The 16,614-nt window shown below is 42.9% G+C and overlaps 1 protein-coding gene across 2 annotated transcripts in view; it reads left to right on the top strand.

Moving 5' to 3' along the window:
- AMFR (autocrine motility factor receptor) overlaps positions 1-16,614 on the top strand; it is a 63,306-nt gene that overhangs the window by 29,173 nt on the left and 17,519 nt on the right. For both annotated transcript variants that reach the window (XM_009250739.4, XM_024233778.3), the window contains exons 9-10: positions 6,383-6,573; positions 9,759-9,862. In XM_009250739.4, the coding sequence (XP_009249014.3) occupies positions 6,383-6,573; positions 9,759-9,862 (295 nt within the window). The remainder of the gene's footprint in view (positions 1-6,382; positions 6,574-9,758; positions 9,863-16,614) is intronic.

The following is a 16,614-nucleotide window of genomic DNA, read 5'->3' as shown; positions in this document are numbered from 1 at the left end:
CAGTATGGCCATTTTCACGATATTGATTCTTCCTATCCATGAGCATGGAATGTTCTTCCATTTGCTTGTGTCCTCTTTTATTTTGTTGAGCAGTGGCTTGTAGTTCTCCTTGAAGAGGTCCTTCACATCCCTTGTAAGTTGGATTCCTAGGTATTTTATTCTCTTTGAAGCAATTGTGAATGGGAGTTCACTCATGATTTGGCTCTCTGTTTGTCTGTTATTGGTGTATAAGAATGCTTGTGATTTTTGCACATTGATTTTGTGTCCTGAGACTTTGCTGAAGTTGCTTATCAGCTTAAGGAGATTTTGGGCTGAGACAATGGGGTTTTCTAGATATCCAATCATGTCATCTGCAAACAGGGACAATTTGACTTCCTTTTCCTAATTGAATACCCTTTATTTCTTTCTCCTGCCTAATTGCCCTGGCCAGAACTTCCAACACTGTGTTGAATAGGAGTGGTGAGAGAGGGCATCCCTGTCTTGTGCCCCTTTTCAAAGGGAATGCTTCCAGTTTTTGCTCATTCAGCATGATATTGGCTGTGGGTTTGTCATAAATAGCTCTTATTATTTTTAGATACTTCCCACCAATACCTAATTTATTAAGAGCTTTTAGCATGAAGGGCTGTTGAATTTTGTAGAAGGCCTTTTCTGCATCTATTGAGATAATCATGTGGTTTTTGTCTTTGGTTCTGTTTATATGCTGGATTACATTTATTTATTTGCATATGTTGAACCAGCATTGCATCCCAGGAATGAAGCCAGCTTGATCATGGTGGATAAGCTTTTTGATGTGCTGCTGCATTTGGTTTGCCAGTATTTTATTGAGGATTTTTGCATCGATGTTCATCAGGGATATTGGTCTAAAATTCTCTTTTTTTGTTGTGTCTCTGCCAGGCTTTGGTATCAGGATGATGCTGGCCTCGTAAAATGAGTTAGGGAGGATTCCCTCTTTTTCTATTGATTGGAATACTTTCAGAAGGAATGGTACCAGCTCCTCCTTGTACCTCTGGTAGAATTCGGCTGTGAATCCGTCTGGTCTTGGACTTTTTTTGGTTGGTAAGCTATTAATTATTGCCTCAATTTCAGATCCTGTTATTGGTCTATTCAGAGATTCAACTTCTTCCTGGTTTAGTCTTGGGAGGGTGTATGTGTCCAGGAATTTATCCATTTCTTCTAGATTTTCTAGTTTATTTGCATAGAGGTGTTTATAGTATTCTCTAATGGTAGTTTGTATTTCTGTGGGATTGGTGGTGATATCCCCTTTATCATTTTTTATTGCGTCTGTTTGATTCTTCTCTCTTTTCTTCTTTATTAGTCTTGCTAGCAGTCTATCAATTTTGTTGATCTTTTGAAAAAACCAGCTCCTGGATTCATTGATTTTTTGAAGAGTTTTTTGTGTCTCTATCTCCTTCAGTTCTGCTCTGATGTTAGTTATTTCTTGCCTTCTGTTAGCTTTTGAATGTGTTCGCTCTTGCTTCTCTAGTTCTTTTAATTGTGATGTCAAGGTGTCAATTTTAGATTTTTCTGCTTTCTCTTGTGAGCATTTAGTGCTATAAATTTCCCTCTACACACTGCTTTAAATGTGTCCCAGAGATTCTGGTATGTTGTGTCTTTGTTCTCATTGGTTTCAAAGAACATCTTTATTTCTGCCTTCATTTTGTTATGTATCCAGTAGTCATTCAGGAGCAGGTTGTTCAGTTTCCATGCAGTTGAGCGGTTTTGAGTGAGTTTCTTAATCCTGAGTTCTAGTTTGATTGGACTGTGGTCTGAGAGACAGTTTGTTATAATTTCTGTTCTTTTACATTTGCTGAGAGGTGCTTTACTTCCAACTATGTGGTCAGTTTTGGAATAGGTGCGGTGTGGTGCTGAGAAGAATGTATATTCTGTTGATTTGGGGTGGAGAGTTCCGTAGATGTCTATTAGGTCCGCTTGGTGCAGAGCTGAGTTCAATTCCTGGATATTCTTGTTAACTTTCTGTCTCGTTGATCTGTCTAATGTTGACAGTGGGGTGTTAAAGTCTCCCATTATTATTGTGTGGGAGTCTAAGTCTCTTTGTAAGTCTCTAAGGACTTGCTTTATGAATCTGGGTGCTCCTGTATTGGGTGCATATATATTTAGGATAGTTAGCTCTTCTTGTTGAATTGATCCCTTTACCATTATGTAATGGCCTTCTTTGTCTCTTTTGACCTTTGTTGGTTTAAAGTCTGTTTTATCAGAGACTAGGATTGCAATCTCTGCCTTTTTTTGTTTTCCATTTGCTTGGTAGATCTTCCTCCATTCCTTTATTTTGAGCCTATGTGTGTCACTGCACATCAGATGGGTTTCCTGAATACAGCACACTGATGGGTCTTGACTATCCAATTTGCCAGTCTTTGTCTTTTAATTGAAGCATTTAGCCCATTTACATTTAAGGTTAATATTGTTATGTGTGAATTTGATCCTGTCATTATGATGTTAGCTGGTTATTTTGCTCGTTAGTCGATGCAATTTCTTCCTAGCCTCGGTGGTCTTTACAGTTTGGGATGTTTTTGCAGTGGCTGGTACCGGTCGTTCCTTTCCATGTGTAGTGCTTCCTTCAGGAGCTCTTAGGGCAGGCCTGGTGGTGACAGAATCTCTCAGCATTTGCTTGTCTGTAAAGTATTTTATTTCTCCTTCACTTATGAAGCTCAGTTTGGCTGGATATGAAATTCTGGGTTGAAAATTCTTTTCTTTAAGAATGTTGAATATTGGCCCCCACTCTCTTCTGGCTTGTAGAATTTCTGCTGAGAGATCAGCTGTTAGTCTGATGGGCTTCCCTTTGTGGGTAACCTGACCTTTCTCTCTTGCTGCCCTTAACATTTTTTCCTTCATTTCACCTTTGGTGAATCTGACAATTATGTGTCTTGGAGTTGCTCTTCTCGAGGAGTATCTTTGTGGCGTTCTCTGTATTTCCTGAATCTGAATGTTGGCTTGCCTTGCTAGGTTGGGGAAGTTCTCCTGGATAATATCCTGCAGAGTGTTTTCCAACTTGGTTCCATTCTCCCCATCACTTTCAGGTACACCAATCAGACGTAGATTTGGTCTTTTCACATAGTCCCATATTTCTTGGAGGCTTTGTTCATTTCTTTTTATTCCTTTTTCTCTAAACTTCTCTTCTTGCTTCATTTCATTCATTTGATCTTCAGTCACTGATACCCTTTCTTCCAGTTGATGGAATTGGCTACTGAAGCTTGTGCATTCGTCACGTAGTTCTCGTGCCATGGTTTTCAGCTCCATCAGGGCCTTTAAGGACTTGGCATTGGTTATTCTAGTTCGCCGTTCGTCTAATCTTTTTTCAAGGTTTTTAACTTCTTTGCGATGGGTTCAGACTTCCTCCTTTAGCTCAGAGAAGTTTGATCGTCTGAAGCCTTCTTCTCTCAACTTGTCAGAGTCCTTCTCCGTCCAGTTTTGTTCTGTTGCTGGTGAGGAGCTGCGTTCCTTTGGAGGAGGAGAGGCACTCTGATTTTTAGAATTTTCAGTTTTTCTGTTCTGGTTTTTCCCCATCTTTGTGGTTTTATCTACCTTTGGGGTCTTCGATGATGGTGACGTACAGATGGGGTTTTGGTGTGGATGTCCTTTCTGTTTGTTAGTTTTCCTTCTAACAGTCAGGACCCTCAGCTGCAGGTCTGTTGGAGTTTGCTGGAGGTCCACTCCAGACCCTGTTTGCCTGGGTATCAGCAGTGGAGGCTGCAGAACAGCGAATATTGCTGAACAGCAAATGTTGCTGTCTGATTGTTCCTCTGGAGGTTTTGTCTCAGAGGGTTACCCGGCCGTGTGAAGTGTCAGTTTGACTCTGCTGTGGGGTGCCTCACAGTTAGGCTACTCGGGGGTCAGGGACCCACTTGAGGAGGCAGTCTGTCCATTCTCAGATCTCAAACTCCGTACTGGGAGAACGACTACTCTCCAAAGCTGTCAGACAGGGACATTTAAGTCTGCAGAGGTTTCTGCTGCCTTTTGTTCTGGTATGCCCTGCCCCCAGAGGTAGAGTCTATAGAGGCAGGCAGGCCTCCTTGAGGTACGGTAGGCTCCACTCGGTTCGAGCTTCCCGGCCGCTTTGTTTACCTACTCAAGCCTCAGCAATGGCGGGCACCCCTCCCCCAGCCTCGCTGCCACCTTGCAGTTCAATCGCAGACTGCTGTGCTAGCAATGAGCGAGGCTCCGTGAGCATGGGACCCTCTGAGCCAGGCGCGGGATATAATATCTCCTGGTGTGCCGTTTGCTAAGACCATTGGAAAAGCGCAGTATTAGGGTGGGAGTGACCTGATTTTCCAGGTGCGGTCTGTCACAGCTTTGCTTGGCTATGAAAGGGAATTCCCTGACCCCTTGCACTTCCCGGGTGAGGCGATGTCTCACCCTGCTTCGGCTCACGCTCGGTGCGCTGCACCCACTGTCCGACAAGCCCCCGTGAGATGAACCTGGTACCTCAGTTGGAAATGCAGAAATCACCCGTCTTCTGCGTCGCTCATGCTGGGAGCTGTAGACTGGAGCTGTTCCTATTCGGCCATCTTGGAACCCATGATTTCTTCTTTACTCAGTGGTTGCTTAAGAGTTAGGATTTAATTTTAAAACACTTGTCTGCCTCGGGTTGAGTGAACAGATAGTTGTCAGGATGTGCTCATGGTTTGCTTTGCTTTGTAACTTCGGGAATGATTGTGTGCTGAGAATCTAAGGCAAATTCATTTTAATTTGTGATAAAGGTAATGTCTATATTCTTGCAGACACAATAGCTAGATAATTTGTTGCTATAGAGGATATTTTTGCAACATTTCAGAGTCCAGTGAATAGATCCGTTTTCTCTCTAAAGTTTGATTTCTCTCAGTTAAGGAACTCTAGCATTTTTTTTTTTTTTAAACAGAAAACTATATCTAACTAGTTGTACTCACCTTGGAGTTTTTAGGCTGTTATATTTTCTGTGGGAGGATTTTGCACTATGTGAAATAAATTTAGATTCGCTTATAAAAAGTATGTCACAGTGTAGCATTATTGGAAGGCAAGGATCTTACATACTTTTGTAATCCCCCACAAGGCTAATTTTATTATACTAGTGGTGTGATTTAAAGGCGTCAGTAGGAGAATTAGACTTAAAAAAATCATTTATTTGACTAAATTATCACATACGAATTATAGGTATGATTGCAAAATATGAGAGTTGGGTATACACATACAGACAGATGATATTATTTTGGAACACGACTGTCACACACTCTCATGACACAGAGTGATTAAGAAGTAGCTCCATCTTGGCCTCTAGGAAACTCCTGTTACTTATGTACCATTTAGTTGCTGCAGACTCTGAGGATTATCGTATTATGGTGAGGTTTTCCTTTATAACTTTATATCTACACATGTTCGTAGATATTTAAAAGAAGATACAGCATTTTTATTCACTGCCTCCTTGAGCCCTTAGAGAAAGATAACAAATTCTCATAAAATGGGAGGGACCTTGGAGATGAGTTCATCCAGCCGTTTCATTCTTTAGTGGAGAGGACTAGTCAATAGAGGTTGAAGGGTTTGCCTGGATCACACAGCTAGTTAGAGAGAGAATTGGGACTGATGTCACATTTTCTGCTTCTTACTCTAGTACCCTTTCCTTCCTTTAATGGACACCTCAAGTATTTATTGAGTGTCTACCATAATTAAGGCATTATCGTCTCCTGAGAGAGGGCAAAAGAAGCTTCGGCCTTGTTGGGAAAGCAGCGTGCAAAGAGAAGAGGGTAGAGGACATTGAGGTGGTGAATGGAGAGGAGAGGTTAGAGGTGAGCCAGGGGAACAGAGAGGTAAGGACCTGTAGGGCTGTCATGCTTGAGGAAAAAGCAGATGGGAAGTCTTAGTAAGTTTGGTGCCAGATAAGTGAGTTGGAAGGAGAGGAGCTTGAGTGAATGAGTGAGAATTTTGACATCAAGATTTTGAAGACAAGCCAAGGTTATGACTGTGCTGGTGGTGGCTAAAGCAGAGTGAAAGACACGAGCGTCAGAGTGGAGGACTCAAGGACATGAGAGGCCAGGGTGTTGGATGATTCAGCCACATGGATTTTGAAGTAGCCAAATGGAGTTGGATGAGAAGATGGTGAGCCATGCTAGGAAGCCCCATTGAAGAGGGGTGACAACCAGGAGCTTGGTAGATGACTTCATATGGTAAAGAATTCATGTTCCCAGCAGGACACACTAGAAGTGTATTGAAGTGAAGTAGGGCAAATAGGTAATGTCCATAAATGCTTCTCAACACTTAAATCTTACTAGTGGTAGAGAGAAAATCAAATTGGAGCACATTTGATATATCCAGAGTACTTCTGGGTGAATTCTCACAAAGTATGCTAAGGAACAATCAAGGATGCTGACGTATCTTCTTTTGGGCTTTTTGGTAGCTCCTGTCTTCGTTCCTGGCTAGAACAAGACACCTCCTGTCCAACATGCAGAATGTCTCTTAATATTGCCGACAATAATCGTGTCAGGGAAGACCATCAAGGAGAGAACTTGGATGAGAATTTGGTTCCTGTAGCAGCAGCCGAAGGGAGACCTCGCCTAAACCAACACAATCACTTCTTCCATTTCGATGGTTAGTTGGTTTCAACCTCTGAAACTATACCTAAGGGGTGTTCTCCCTTAAGCAGATACTATTTTAATTATAAATTGCCCTGTATAGACCAGTTTAATATTATATAGTCATGTGCCCCATAACGACATTTCAGTCCATGACAAACCATATATATGGCAGTGGTCCCATAAGATGATAATGGACCTAAGAAATTCCTGTGGTCTGGTATTTACTACAGTTTTTGTCATTATTTTAAAGTGTACTCATACTTACATACAAAAAAAATTTACTGTAAAGCAGCCTCAGGCAGGTCCTTCAGGAGGTATTCCAGAATAAGGTATTGTTATTCTAGGAGATGACAGCTCCATGCGTGTTACTGCCCCTGAAGACCTTCCAGTGGGACAAGAGGTGGAGGTGGTCGACAGTGATACTGATGCTCCTGACCTGTGTAGGCTTAGGCTAATGTGTGTGTTTGTATCTTAGTTTTTAGCCAAAAAAATTTAAAAAGTAAAATTAAAACTTTTAGAAATAGAAAAACTCTTATAGAATAAAAAAGAAAATATTTTCGACAGCTGTACAGGGTGTTTGAATTTTAAGCTAAGTGTTACTACAAGAGTCAAAAAGTTAAAAAAAATTAAGATTATGAAGTAAAAAACTTATAGTAAGCTAAATTTAATTTATTGAATATAGAAAGAAACATTTTGTCATGAATTTAGTGTAGCCTAAGTGTACAGTGTTTATAAAGTCTGCAGGAGTTCACAGTAATGTCCTAAGCCTTCACATTTCACCAGTCACTGACTCACCCAGAGCAGCCTTAATCATGCAAGCTTCATTCCTGGTAAGTGCCCTATGCAGGTGTACTTTTTTTGTTTTTTTGTACCATATTTTTACTGTAAGTTTTCTATTAGATATGTTTAGATACACAAATACTTAGCACTGTGTTATAATTGCCTCTACAGCATTCAGTACAGTAACATGCTGTACAGGATTGTAGCCTAGAACAATAGACTATATCGTATAGCCTAGGTGTGTAGTAAGCTATACCATTTAGGTTTATGTAAATACACTCTATGATGTTCGCACAACAATGAAATCACCTAACAACACATTTCTCAGAACGTGTCCCTGTTGTTAAGCTACGCATTGACTGTATTTCAATTTTAATTGAAAATGTTTAGGTGGGATGGATGGATGGATGGATAGAGATAGAACAAACAGGGGTTTCATGCATTTTGCCCGATTCCATGTCAATATGGGCAGGGTGGGGCAGGAGGGTGGAGGAGTAAAACTGAATCAACCATGCCTTCAAGGAGCACACTTAATTAGCTCACTAGTTAACCTTTGCTAATAATATATTGCATTTGTGTAGCATTTAAGCATATAATGAAGGATCATTGAGAAGCCTTTCTGGTGAGTACCAGAAGCAGAATCAGAGCTGGAACCCTGTTGCTTTGTCCATAAAATATAAATGTTCTGCCTCCCAGCAGTATTAAAAGGAGTTGTAATGAAAACCACACTTAAAATTCTAAGGCTATGACATATCAAGGTCTGGTTGATCATCCTTGCTTAATTCACATTAAGCTGCGGTTGATTTTCAACAGTCCAGTACTGCTAAATTCTGTGAGTTCATGTTTATAATTATTACTGTAACACAAGCATCCCTGGAATTTTGTTAGCAGTAGTGCTGTTCGCATCCCCGATTTGAGTTTCAAGAATGGGGTACAGTGGGGATGGTGTCGTGTTGGTGAAATCCCTCAAAGAAGGGACTAGGGGGAGTAGAGTCATGTCTCCCGGAAGAGTAGGTGGGGCTACTTGGCTGGCTGGGCCCAGAATGCTAGAGGGGTTTAGAGGGCCTGGTTTGGTGGCTGTGAATGAAGGGTTCTTCCAGGTAAAACTTCTGAAATATACTAGCAATATTAGAGATGAGACCTGGCTATGTAATCCATTATTTTGTGAATTATGACTACTAAAAATTTAGTCAAAATAGATAAAGTCAACTTTATTTCTCCCTAGTTAGTACATGAAATAAGTATCCATTTCTTAAATGGCTACATTTTGTTTGTACCCATCTCAAGACCTTTGAGATGCCATTCCACTTGATTTTTATTTTTATTTTTATTTTTTTTTGAGATGGAGTCTTGCCCTGTCGCCAGGCTGGAGTGCAGTGGCGTGATCTCAGCTCACTGCAACCTCCGATTCCCTGGTTCAAGTGATTCTCCTCCCTCAGCCTCCCAAGTAGCTGGGATTACAGGCACGTGCCCCCATGCCTGGCTAATTTTTGTATTTTTAGTAGAGACAGGGTTTCACCATTTTGGCCAAGATGGTCTTGATCTCCTGACCTTGTGATCTGCCCGCCTTAGCCTCCCAAAGTGCTGGATTACAGGCGTGAGCCACCGCACCTGGCCACACTTGATTTTCTGTTCCATGCATCAGTGATTCTTTGTGAACGAATGAAAAGCAGCCTTAAATGTGTAGCTTGATATTGGGTTGTTTTACAGCCGATTCTTGGTGCTGTTGTATCTTAGGCTCCTGTTTTCTTCGGGAAATAACTGAAGCAGCAGACTTCTTGGTGCTGTTAGTCTACAAGCCTTTGTTGTAGAATAGCACAATTTAAAAAGAATTTTGAATCAGAAAACCACGGCTTTAATCTTTAAGATTAAAGAAAAAATACTTCCTAAAAGTAAATGTGAGAATGCCTCCAAATGAGTAGTCATTTGTATAGCTTGTGAAAGAGGAGCCAAAGCTCATGTGTTGTAGAAGCTTTAGAGCCTTGAAAAGCTTCCTCATCTCCCAGGCTGAGCGTGTGAGGGCGCTGGGCTGGGCTGCATCCAGCCCCCCTGGAAAGCAGGATTGCTCAGCAGTGAAGGGTTCTAGAGCTTGCCTGTCTGGCTTCACATCTTGGCCATCATAGTTAAACTGTGTGATCTTGGACAAGTCCCCTAACTTCTAAGTGCCTCAGAGACCAAAGACCAAGGGTACTAGTGCTATATCTTTGAGAAGGATACTATGAGAATGATAATAGTAGGTACCACGTGGGGTGTAGTGAGGATTAAATGAGCTAGTCCACGTGGAACACTTGGCATGAGAAGCCTGCCATACAAGAAGCCCTCAGTGAACACCAGCCATTACAGTGGCTACCGTGAGAGCAGATGACGGGGGAAAGAGTCAGGGCTCTGAAACTTACACTGGATTCTTGTTTGTTTCAGGGTCTCGGATTGCGAGCTGGCTGCCGAGTTTTTCAGTTGAAGTGATGCACACCACCAACATTCTTGGCATTACGCAGGCCAGCAACTCCCAGCTCAATGCAATGGTAAGGTCTGCTAGCTGCTTTAAGAGGATCACTGGGAATTAGGAGGGAAGGAACAGCTAGAGCGTGTGTGCCAGGTATATGACCTTGTTGGTCTTACTCTGCTCTGGCAGAGTAGAAGGATTTTTAGGGGCTTCTTTTTATTTACTGGGACTGTTTACATTCCTGTGTTTTAAATTTTGAAACTTTCATTTTATTTCTGTGGCGGATAATCTAACCTTTTCTGAACACTACTAGGTTCACTCTGTTGTGATCTAGGCCTACCTTGGGACTCCTTTGATTTTAGCCAAAAAAAAAAAAAATTTTTTTTTCTGGAGGCAGGGTCTTCCTTCATTGCCCAGACTTGGAGTGCAGTGGTGTGATCTTGGCTCACTGCACCTTCTACCTCCCAAGTTCAAGCAATTCTCTTGCCTCGGCCTCCCGAGCAGCTGGGATTATAGGCGTGGACCACCATGCCTGGCTAATTTTTGTAGAGACGAGGTTTCACCACGTTGGCCAGGCTGGTCTCGAACTCCTGGCCTTAGTGATCCGTCCGCCTTGGCCTCCGAAAGTGCTTGGATTACAGGCATGAGCCACTGCGTACAGCCTTTAGCCAAAATATGTTGGGGAATTATCAGCTGGAGTGAATGATGTGCCTTTTATTAAAAATTTTATGAGGCTGGGCACAGTGGCTTACTCCTGTAATCCCAGAGCTTTGTGAGGCCGAGACAGGCAGATGGCTTGATTGCCCAGGAGTTTGAGGCTGCAGTGAGCTGTGCTGACACCATTGCACTGCAGCCTGGGTGACAGAGTAAGACCCCATCTCTAAAAAAAGCAAAGAGACTGGGCATGGTGGCTCACACCTGTAATCCCAACACTTTGGGAGGCTGAGGCAGGTGGATCACCTGAGGTCAAGAGGTCGAGACCAGCCTGGCCAATATAGTGAAACCCTGTCTCTACTAAAAATACAAAAATTTGCTGGGCATGTTGGCATGCACCTGTAATCCCAGCTACTTGGGAGGCTGAGGCAGGAGAATCGCTTGAACCTGGGAGGTGGAGGTTGCAGTGAGCCGAGATCAGGCCATTACACTCCAGTCTGGGCAACAAGAGTGAAATTCTGTCTCAAAAAAAAAAAAAAAAAAAAAAATTGCATGAGGCTCACCAAATGTGTGTTTTTGTTCCCCATCTTTTCCTCCCTCGCCTCCAAAAATTGAATGTGTGTGTGTGTATGCATGCATGTGTGTATATGCCTTGAAATGTTGAGGCGTGCTGTTGGCTCAAGGATATTGTTTGAATACTTCAAGTTTCTTTGTATTTTTCCAAAGGAATGTGTTATTATTTTACAATGATGGAGAAACATGTTTCACCATTGTTGAAATCCAGTGCAAACCACCTTAGTCCTGCTTGGATTAGGGCCTCTGGCTGACCTGGATAAGCCCAGCCAGTGCTTTGGAAGGTCATTGGTTCATTCGTTAATTAGTTAATCTTTATTGATTGATTGAACAAATTTGAACTGAGAGCCTGTTCCTGAGACAGGCACTGTAGTGAGCATAGCACCTGCAATGTCATTAAGGTAGACACAAGTCTTACTCTCAAGTAGGATAGATACTAACTGGGGAGACAGGTCATAAATATAAATAAGGTGACTGCTGATGGTGATGAGTGCTCTGGCAGCAGTAAGGTAGGCAGTGTGGTGGAGTGGGTGGGTAGAGGCCAGAGGAAGCATTTTAGAGGAGGCATTTGGAGATGTTCTCTTTGAGGGGTAATATGTAAGCTAAAACATGAAGGATGAGATGGAGCTGGATCAGGGGGAAGGAGGCTGTGGAAACAGTAGGTGCAAAGTCTATGAGGTGAGAAAGTTCTGGGAACTGAGAAAGGTCATTATAGTTGGGGCCTAGCAAGTAGGGGACCAGCACTGTGATAGGAATTGAGATTTCAGAGCCAGAACTTGCAGGGTCTTAGAGGCCACGGGCAAATTTAGATCTTGTAAAAGTATTAGAAGGCCATTCAGAGCTTCTTACAGACCCCCACCACCACCACCAGGGGACTGACAGGATATTTAACAGAATGATTTTGCTTCTGGGAGGAGGATGAATTATAGAGGGTCAGAAATGGAAGCAGCAGGACCAGCAGTTAGGATGTTGCTGCAGTAGTCAAGGGAAATTCACATGGGGGCTTGGACAGGGGTATTTGTAATAAAGGTGAAAATAAGTGGCAGGTTTAGGACACTTTTGTAAGATGAGCTGGCAGGACTTGGTGCTTTGGTTGGATATGGGGGATGAGAGAAGTGGCTGAATGGAAGCTGCCTTGTTGGGTTTGAATTAAGCAGCTGAGTTGACAGTGGTACCATGTACTGAGATGCGAAGACTCGGGAGGAACAGGCATGAGGCATGGGTCGCGGTGTTCTGTTTGGGTAAGTCTGGGTTGCTCTGTAGGCAGTTCTGGACCTCAGTGAGGAGATCAAGTGAGAGATGCACATTTGGGAGATTGAAGCCTGGAGGTGACATCTAAAGCAGGGGGGCAAAGAGAAGAGGGCCAACATCTGAGCTCTAGGTCCTGCCATGTTCAGAGGTCTGGCAGAGAGGGAGGAGCCCAGGAGAAGGTGGCAGCACAGCACAGAGGAGTTGGGTTTCCAGGAGGGAAGAGTCAAGCATGTGGAATTCTTACAAGATGGGCTCACAGAAGTGCATGTTGGATTTGGCAGAATGGGAGTGATTGATTAGCTGGAAAAGAACCAGCACTTTCCACTGCCCGAGGGGTTGGACAGTAGATTGTGGTAGATTGAAATGAGTGGGAGCTGAAGAAATAGACCATAGCAGGAAGTATGTTATGAAGAAGGACACAGAGCAGTAGAGGTGGTAGCTTGATAGGGTGTGGCATCCAGGGGGGTGTTTTCGTTTGTTTAAGGTTTTTGAATAGGTCATTTATTTACAAGTTTCAGAACCTAGAGAGGAGTATACAGTGAAGTCATGCTCCCATCCTTCTCCCATGTGCCCAGCTCCCATGCCCCCTTAACAGCCTGGGTTAGTTTCTTATGTATTATGTTGCTCCAGAAGGCTTATAGGCACATACAAGCCAATGCTAGTACATACTTTTTTTCAGACAGAAAAGAATAAGAAAGTGAATTTTTTTTTTGATTTTTCTATTTTAGTAAAATACGTTATATCTACTATTTTAATATTTTTCAGATGTGCATTTCAGTGGTGTATTCACATTGTGCAGCTATCACCACTGTCCATCTACAGAACTCTTTTCATCTTGCACAATTGAAACTTTGTACCAAGCCTGTCCAGCCTGCGGGCTGCATGTGGCCCAGGACAGCTTTGAATGCAGCCGAACACAAATTTGTAAACTTTCTTAAAACTATGAGATTTTTTTGCCTTTTTTTTTTTTTTTTTTTTTTTTAGCTCATCAGCTGTCGTTAGTGTTAGTATATTTTATGTGTGGCTCAAGACAATTCTTCTCCCAGTGTGGCCCAGGGAAGCCAAAATATTGGATACCCTTGCTCTATACCCATTAAACAGTTAACTACTAATTCTCCCCTCCCTCTAGCCTTTGACAACCATTATGCTACTTGCTTTCTCTATGAGTTTAACTACCTAGGTACCTCATATAAGTAGAATTATACAATATTTGTCATTTTGTGACTGGCTTATTTCACTTAGCATAATGTCATCATGGTTCGTCCATGTTGTAGCACAAGTCAGAATTTTCTTCCTTTTTAAGGTTGAGTAATATTTCATTGTATACATATACCACGTTTTATTTATCAGTCTGTCGTTGTACACTCACATTGCTTCCACATTTTAGCTATTGTGAATAATGCTACTGTGAACATGAGTAGGCATATATTTCTTTGAGACCCTGCATCTAATTCTTTTGAATACTCATGAGTCTTTTTTGTTTGTTTGTAAGACTAATTTTTTAGAGTGGTTTTAGGCTTACAGCAAAATTAAGAAGAAGGTACAGAGATTTCCTGTATGCCTCCTGTGCCCACACACACACAGCCTTCCCCATTATCAACATCCCTCAGCAGAGGGTGTGTTTGGTAGAGTTGATAAACCTGTGTTGGCACATCATAATCACCCAAAGTCCATAATTTACATTTGTGTTCCCTCTGTAGGTTTGGACAAATATATAGTGACATGTATCCACATGATACAGAGTCTTTTCACTGCCCTAAAGATTCTGTATGCACTCTGCCTTTCCTTTCTTCCCCCTAGCCTCTAGCAACCACTGATCTTTTTACTGTCTTCATAGCTTTGCCTATTCCAGAATGTCATACAGTTGGAATCCTGTAGCATGTAGCCTTTTCAGATGGCTTCTTTCACTTAATTGTTTGCGTGTATGTTTCCTTTATATCTTTAAGGGATTGATAGCTCATTTCTTGTTAGCACCAAATAATATTCCATTGTCTGGATATGCCACAATTTGTTAATTCATTCACCTACTTAAGGACATCTTGGTTGCTTCCAGATTTTGGCAGTTATGAATAAAGCTGCTATAAACATCTATGTGCAGGTTTTTATGTAGACGTAAGTTCATAACTTCCTTGGTTAAATGCTGATATGGTTTGACTGTGTCCCCACCCACATTTCCTCTTGAATTCCCACGTGTTGTGGGAGGTACCCAGTGGGAGATAGTTGAATCATGGGGGCAGGTCTTTCCCATGCTGTTCTTGTGATAGTGAATAAGTCTCACAAGATCTGATGGTTTTATAAAGAGGATTTCCCTGCACAAGCTCTCTCTCTTTGCCTGCTGCCATCCATGTAAGATATGACTTGCTCCTCCTTGCCTTCCACCATGATTATGAGGCCTCCCCAGCCATGTGGAACTGTAAGTCCATTAAACCTCTTTCTTTTGTAAATCGTCCAGTCTTGGGTATGTCTTTATTAGCAGCATGAAAATGGACTAATACAGTAAATTGGTACCAGGAGTGGGGTGTTGCTGTAGACACCTGAAAATGTGGAAGCGACTTTGAAACTAGCTAACAGATAGGGGTTGGAACAATTTGGAGGGCTCAGGAGAAGACAGGAAAATGTGGGAAAGTTTGGAACTCCCTAGAGACTTGTTGAATGGCTTTAACCAAAATACTGATGATGATATGGACAATGAAATCAAGGCTGAGGTGGTCTCAAATGGAGATGAGGAACTTGTTGGGAACTGGAGCAAGGGTGACTCTTGTCATGTTTTAGCAAAGAGAATGGCGGCATGTTGCCCCTGCCTTAGAGATTTGGGGAACTTTGAACTTGAGAGAGATGATTTAGGGTATCTGGTAGAAGAAAATTCTAAGCAGCAAAGCATTCAGGAGGTGACTTGGGTGCTGTTAAAGGCATTCAGTTTTAAAAGGGAAACAGCATAAAAGTTTGGAAAATTTTCAGCTTGACAATGTGATAGAAAAGAAAATCCCATTTTCTGAGGAGAAATTCAAGCTGGCTGCAGAAATTTGCATAAGTAACCAGGAGCTGAATGTTAATCCCCAAGACAATGGGGAAAATATCTCCAGGGCATGTCAGAGGTCTTCACGGCAGCCCCTCTCATCACAGGCCCAGAGGCCTAGGAGGAAAACATGGTTTCGTGGGTCAGGCTCAGGGTCCCTGTGCTGTGTGCAGCCTAGGTACTTGGTGCCCTGTGTTTCAGCTGCTCCAGCCATGGCTGAAAGGGGCCATCGGGCTTCAGAGGGTGGAAGCCCCAAGCCTTGGCAGCCTTCAGGTGGTGTTGAGCCTGCGAGTGCACAGAAGTCAAGAATTGGGGTTTGGGAACCTCCGCCTAGATTTCAGAAGATGTATGGAAACACCTGGATGCCCAGGCAGAAGTTTGGCACAGGGGCAGGGCCTTCATGGAGAACCTCTGCTACGGCAGTGCGGAAGGGAAATGTGGGATCAGAGCCCCTACACAGAGTCCCTGCTAGGGCACCGCCTAATGGAGCTGTGAGAAGAGGGCCACTATCCTCCAGACCGCAGAATGGTAGATCCGCTGACAGCTTGCACTGTGTGCCTGGAAAAGCCACAGACACTCAACGCCAGTCTGTGAAAGCAGCCGGGAGGGAGGCTGTACCCTGCACAGCCACAGGGGTGGAGCTGCCCAAGACCATGGAAACCCATCTCTTGCATCAGCGTGACCCAGATGTGAGACATGGATTCAAAGGAGATCATTTTGGAGCTTTAAGATTCGACTGCCCTACCTTATTTCGGACTTGCATGTGGCCTGTAGCCTCTTTGTTTTGGCCAATTTCTCCCATTTGGAACAGCTGTATTTACCCAATGCCTATACCCCTATTGTATCTAGGAAGTAACTAACTTGCTGTTGATTTTACAGGCTCATAGATGGAAGGGACTTACTTGCCTTATCTCAGATGAGATGTTGTACTGTGGACTTTTGGATTAATGCTGAAATAAGTTAAGACTTTGGGGGACTGTTGGGAAGGCATGATTGGTTTTGAAACATAAGGACATGAGATTTGGGAGGGGCCGGGGTGGAATGATATGGTTTGACTGTGTCCCCACTCCAATCTCATCTTGAATTCCCACGTTTTGTGGGAGGGACCTGGTAGGAGGTAGTTGAATCATGGGGGCAGTTCTTTCTCCTGCTGTTCTCGTGATAGTGAATAAGTCTCACGAGATATGATGGTTTTAAAAAGAGGAGTTCACCTGCACAAGCTCTCTCTCTTTGCCTGCCACCATCCATGTAAGATGTGACTTGCTCCTCCTTGCCTTCTGCCATGATCGTGAGGCCTCCCCAGCCATGTGGAACTGTAAGTTGATTAAACCTCTTTC

Source organism: Pongo abelii, chromosome 18 (genome assembly GCF_028885655.2).
Source record: "Pongo abelii isolate AG06213 chromosome 18, NHGRI_mPonAbe1-v2.0_pri, whole genome shotgun sequence".
Lineage (NCBI taxonomy): Eukaryota > Metazoa > Chordata > Mammalia > Primates > Hominidae > Pongo > Pongo abelii.
The sequence above is the reverse complement of the archived record's forward strand: the minus strand, read 5'-3'. Positions and strand labels throughout refer to the sequence as shown.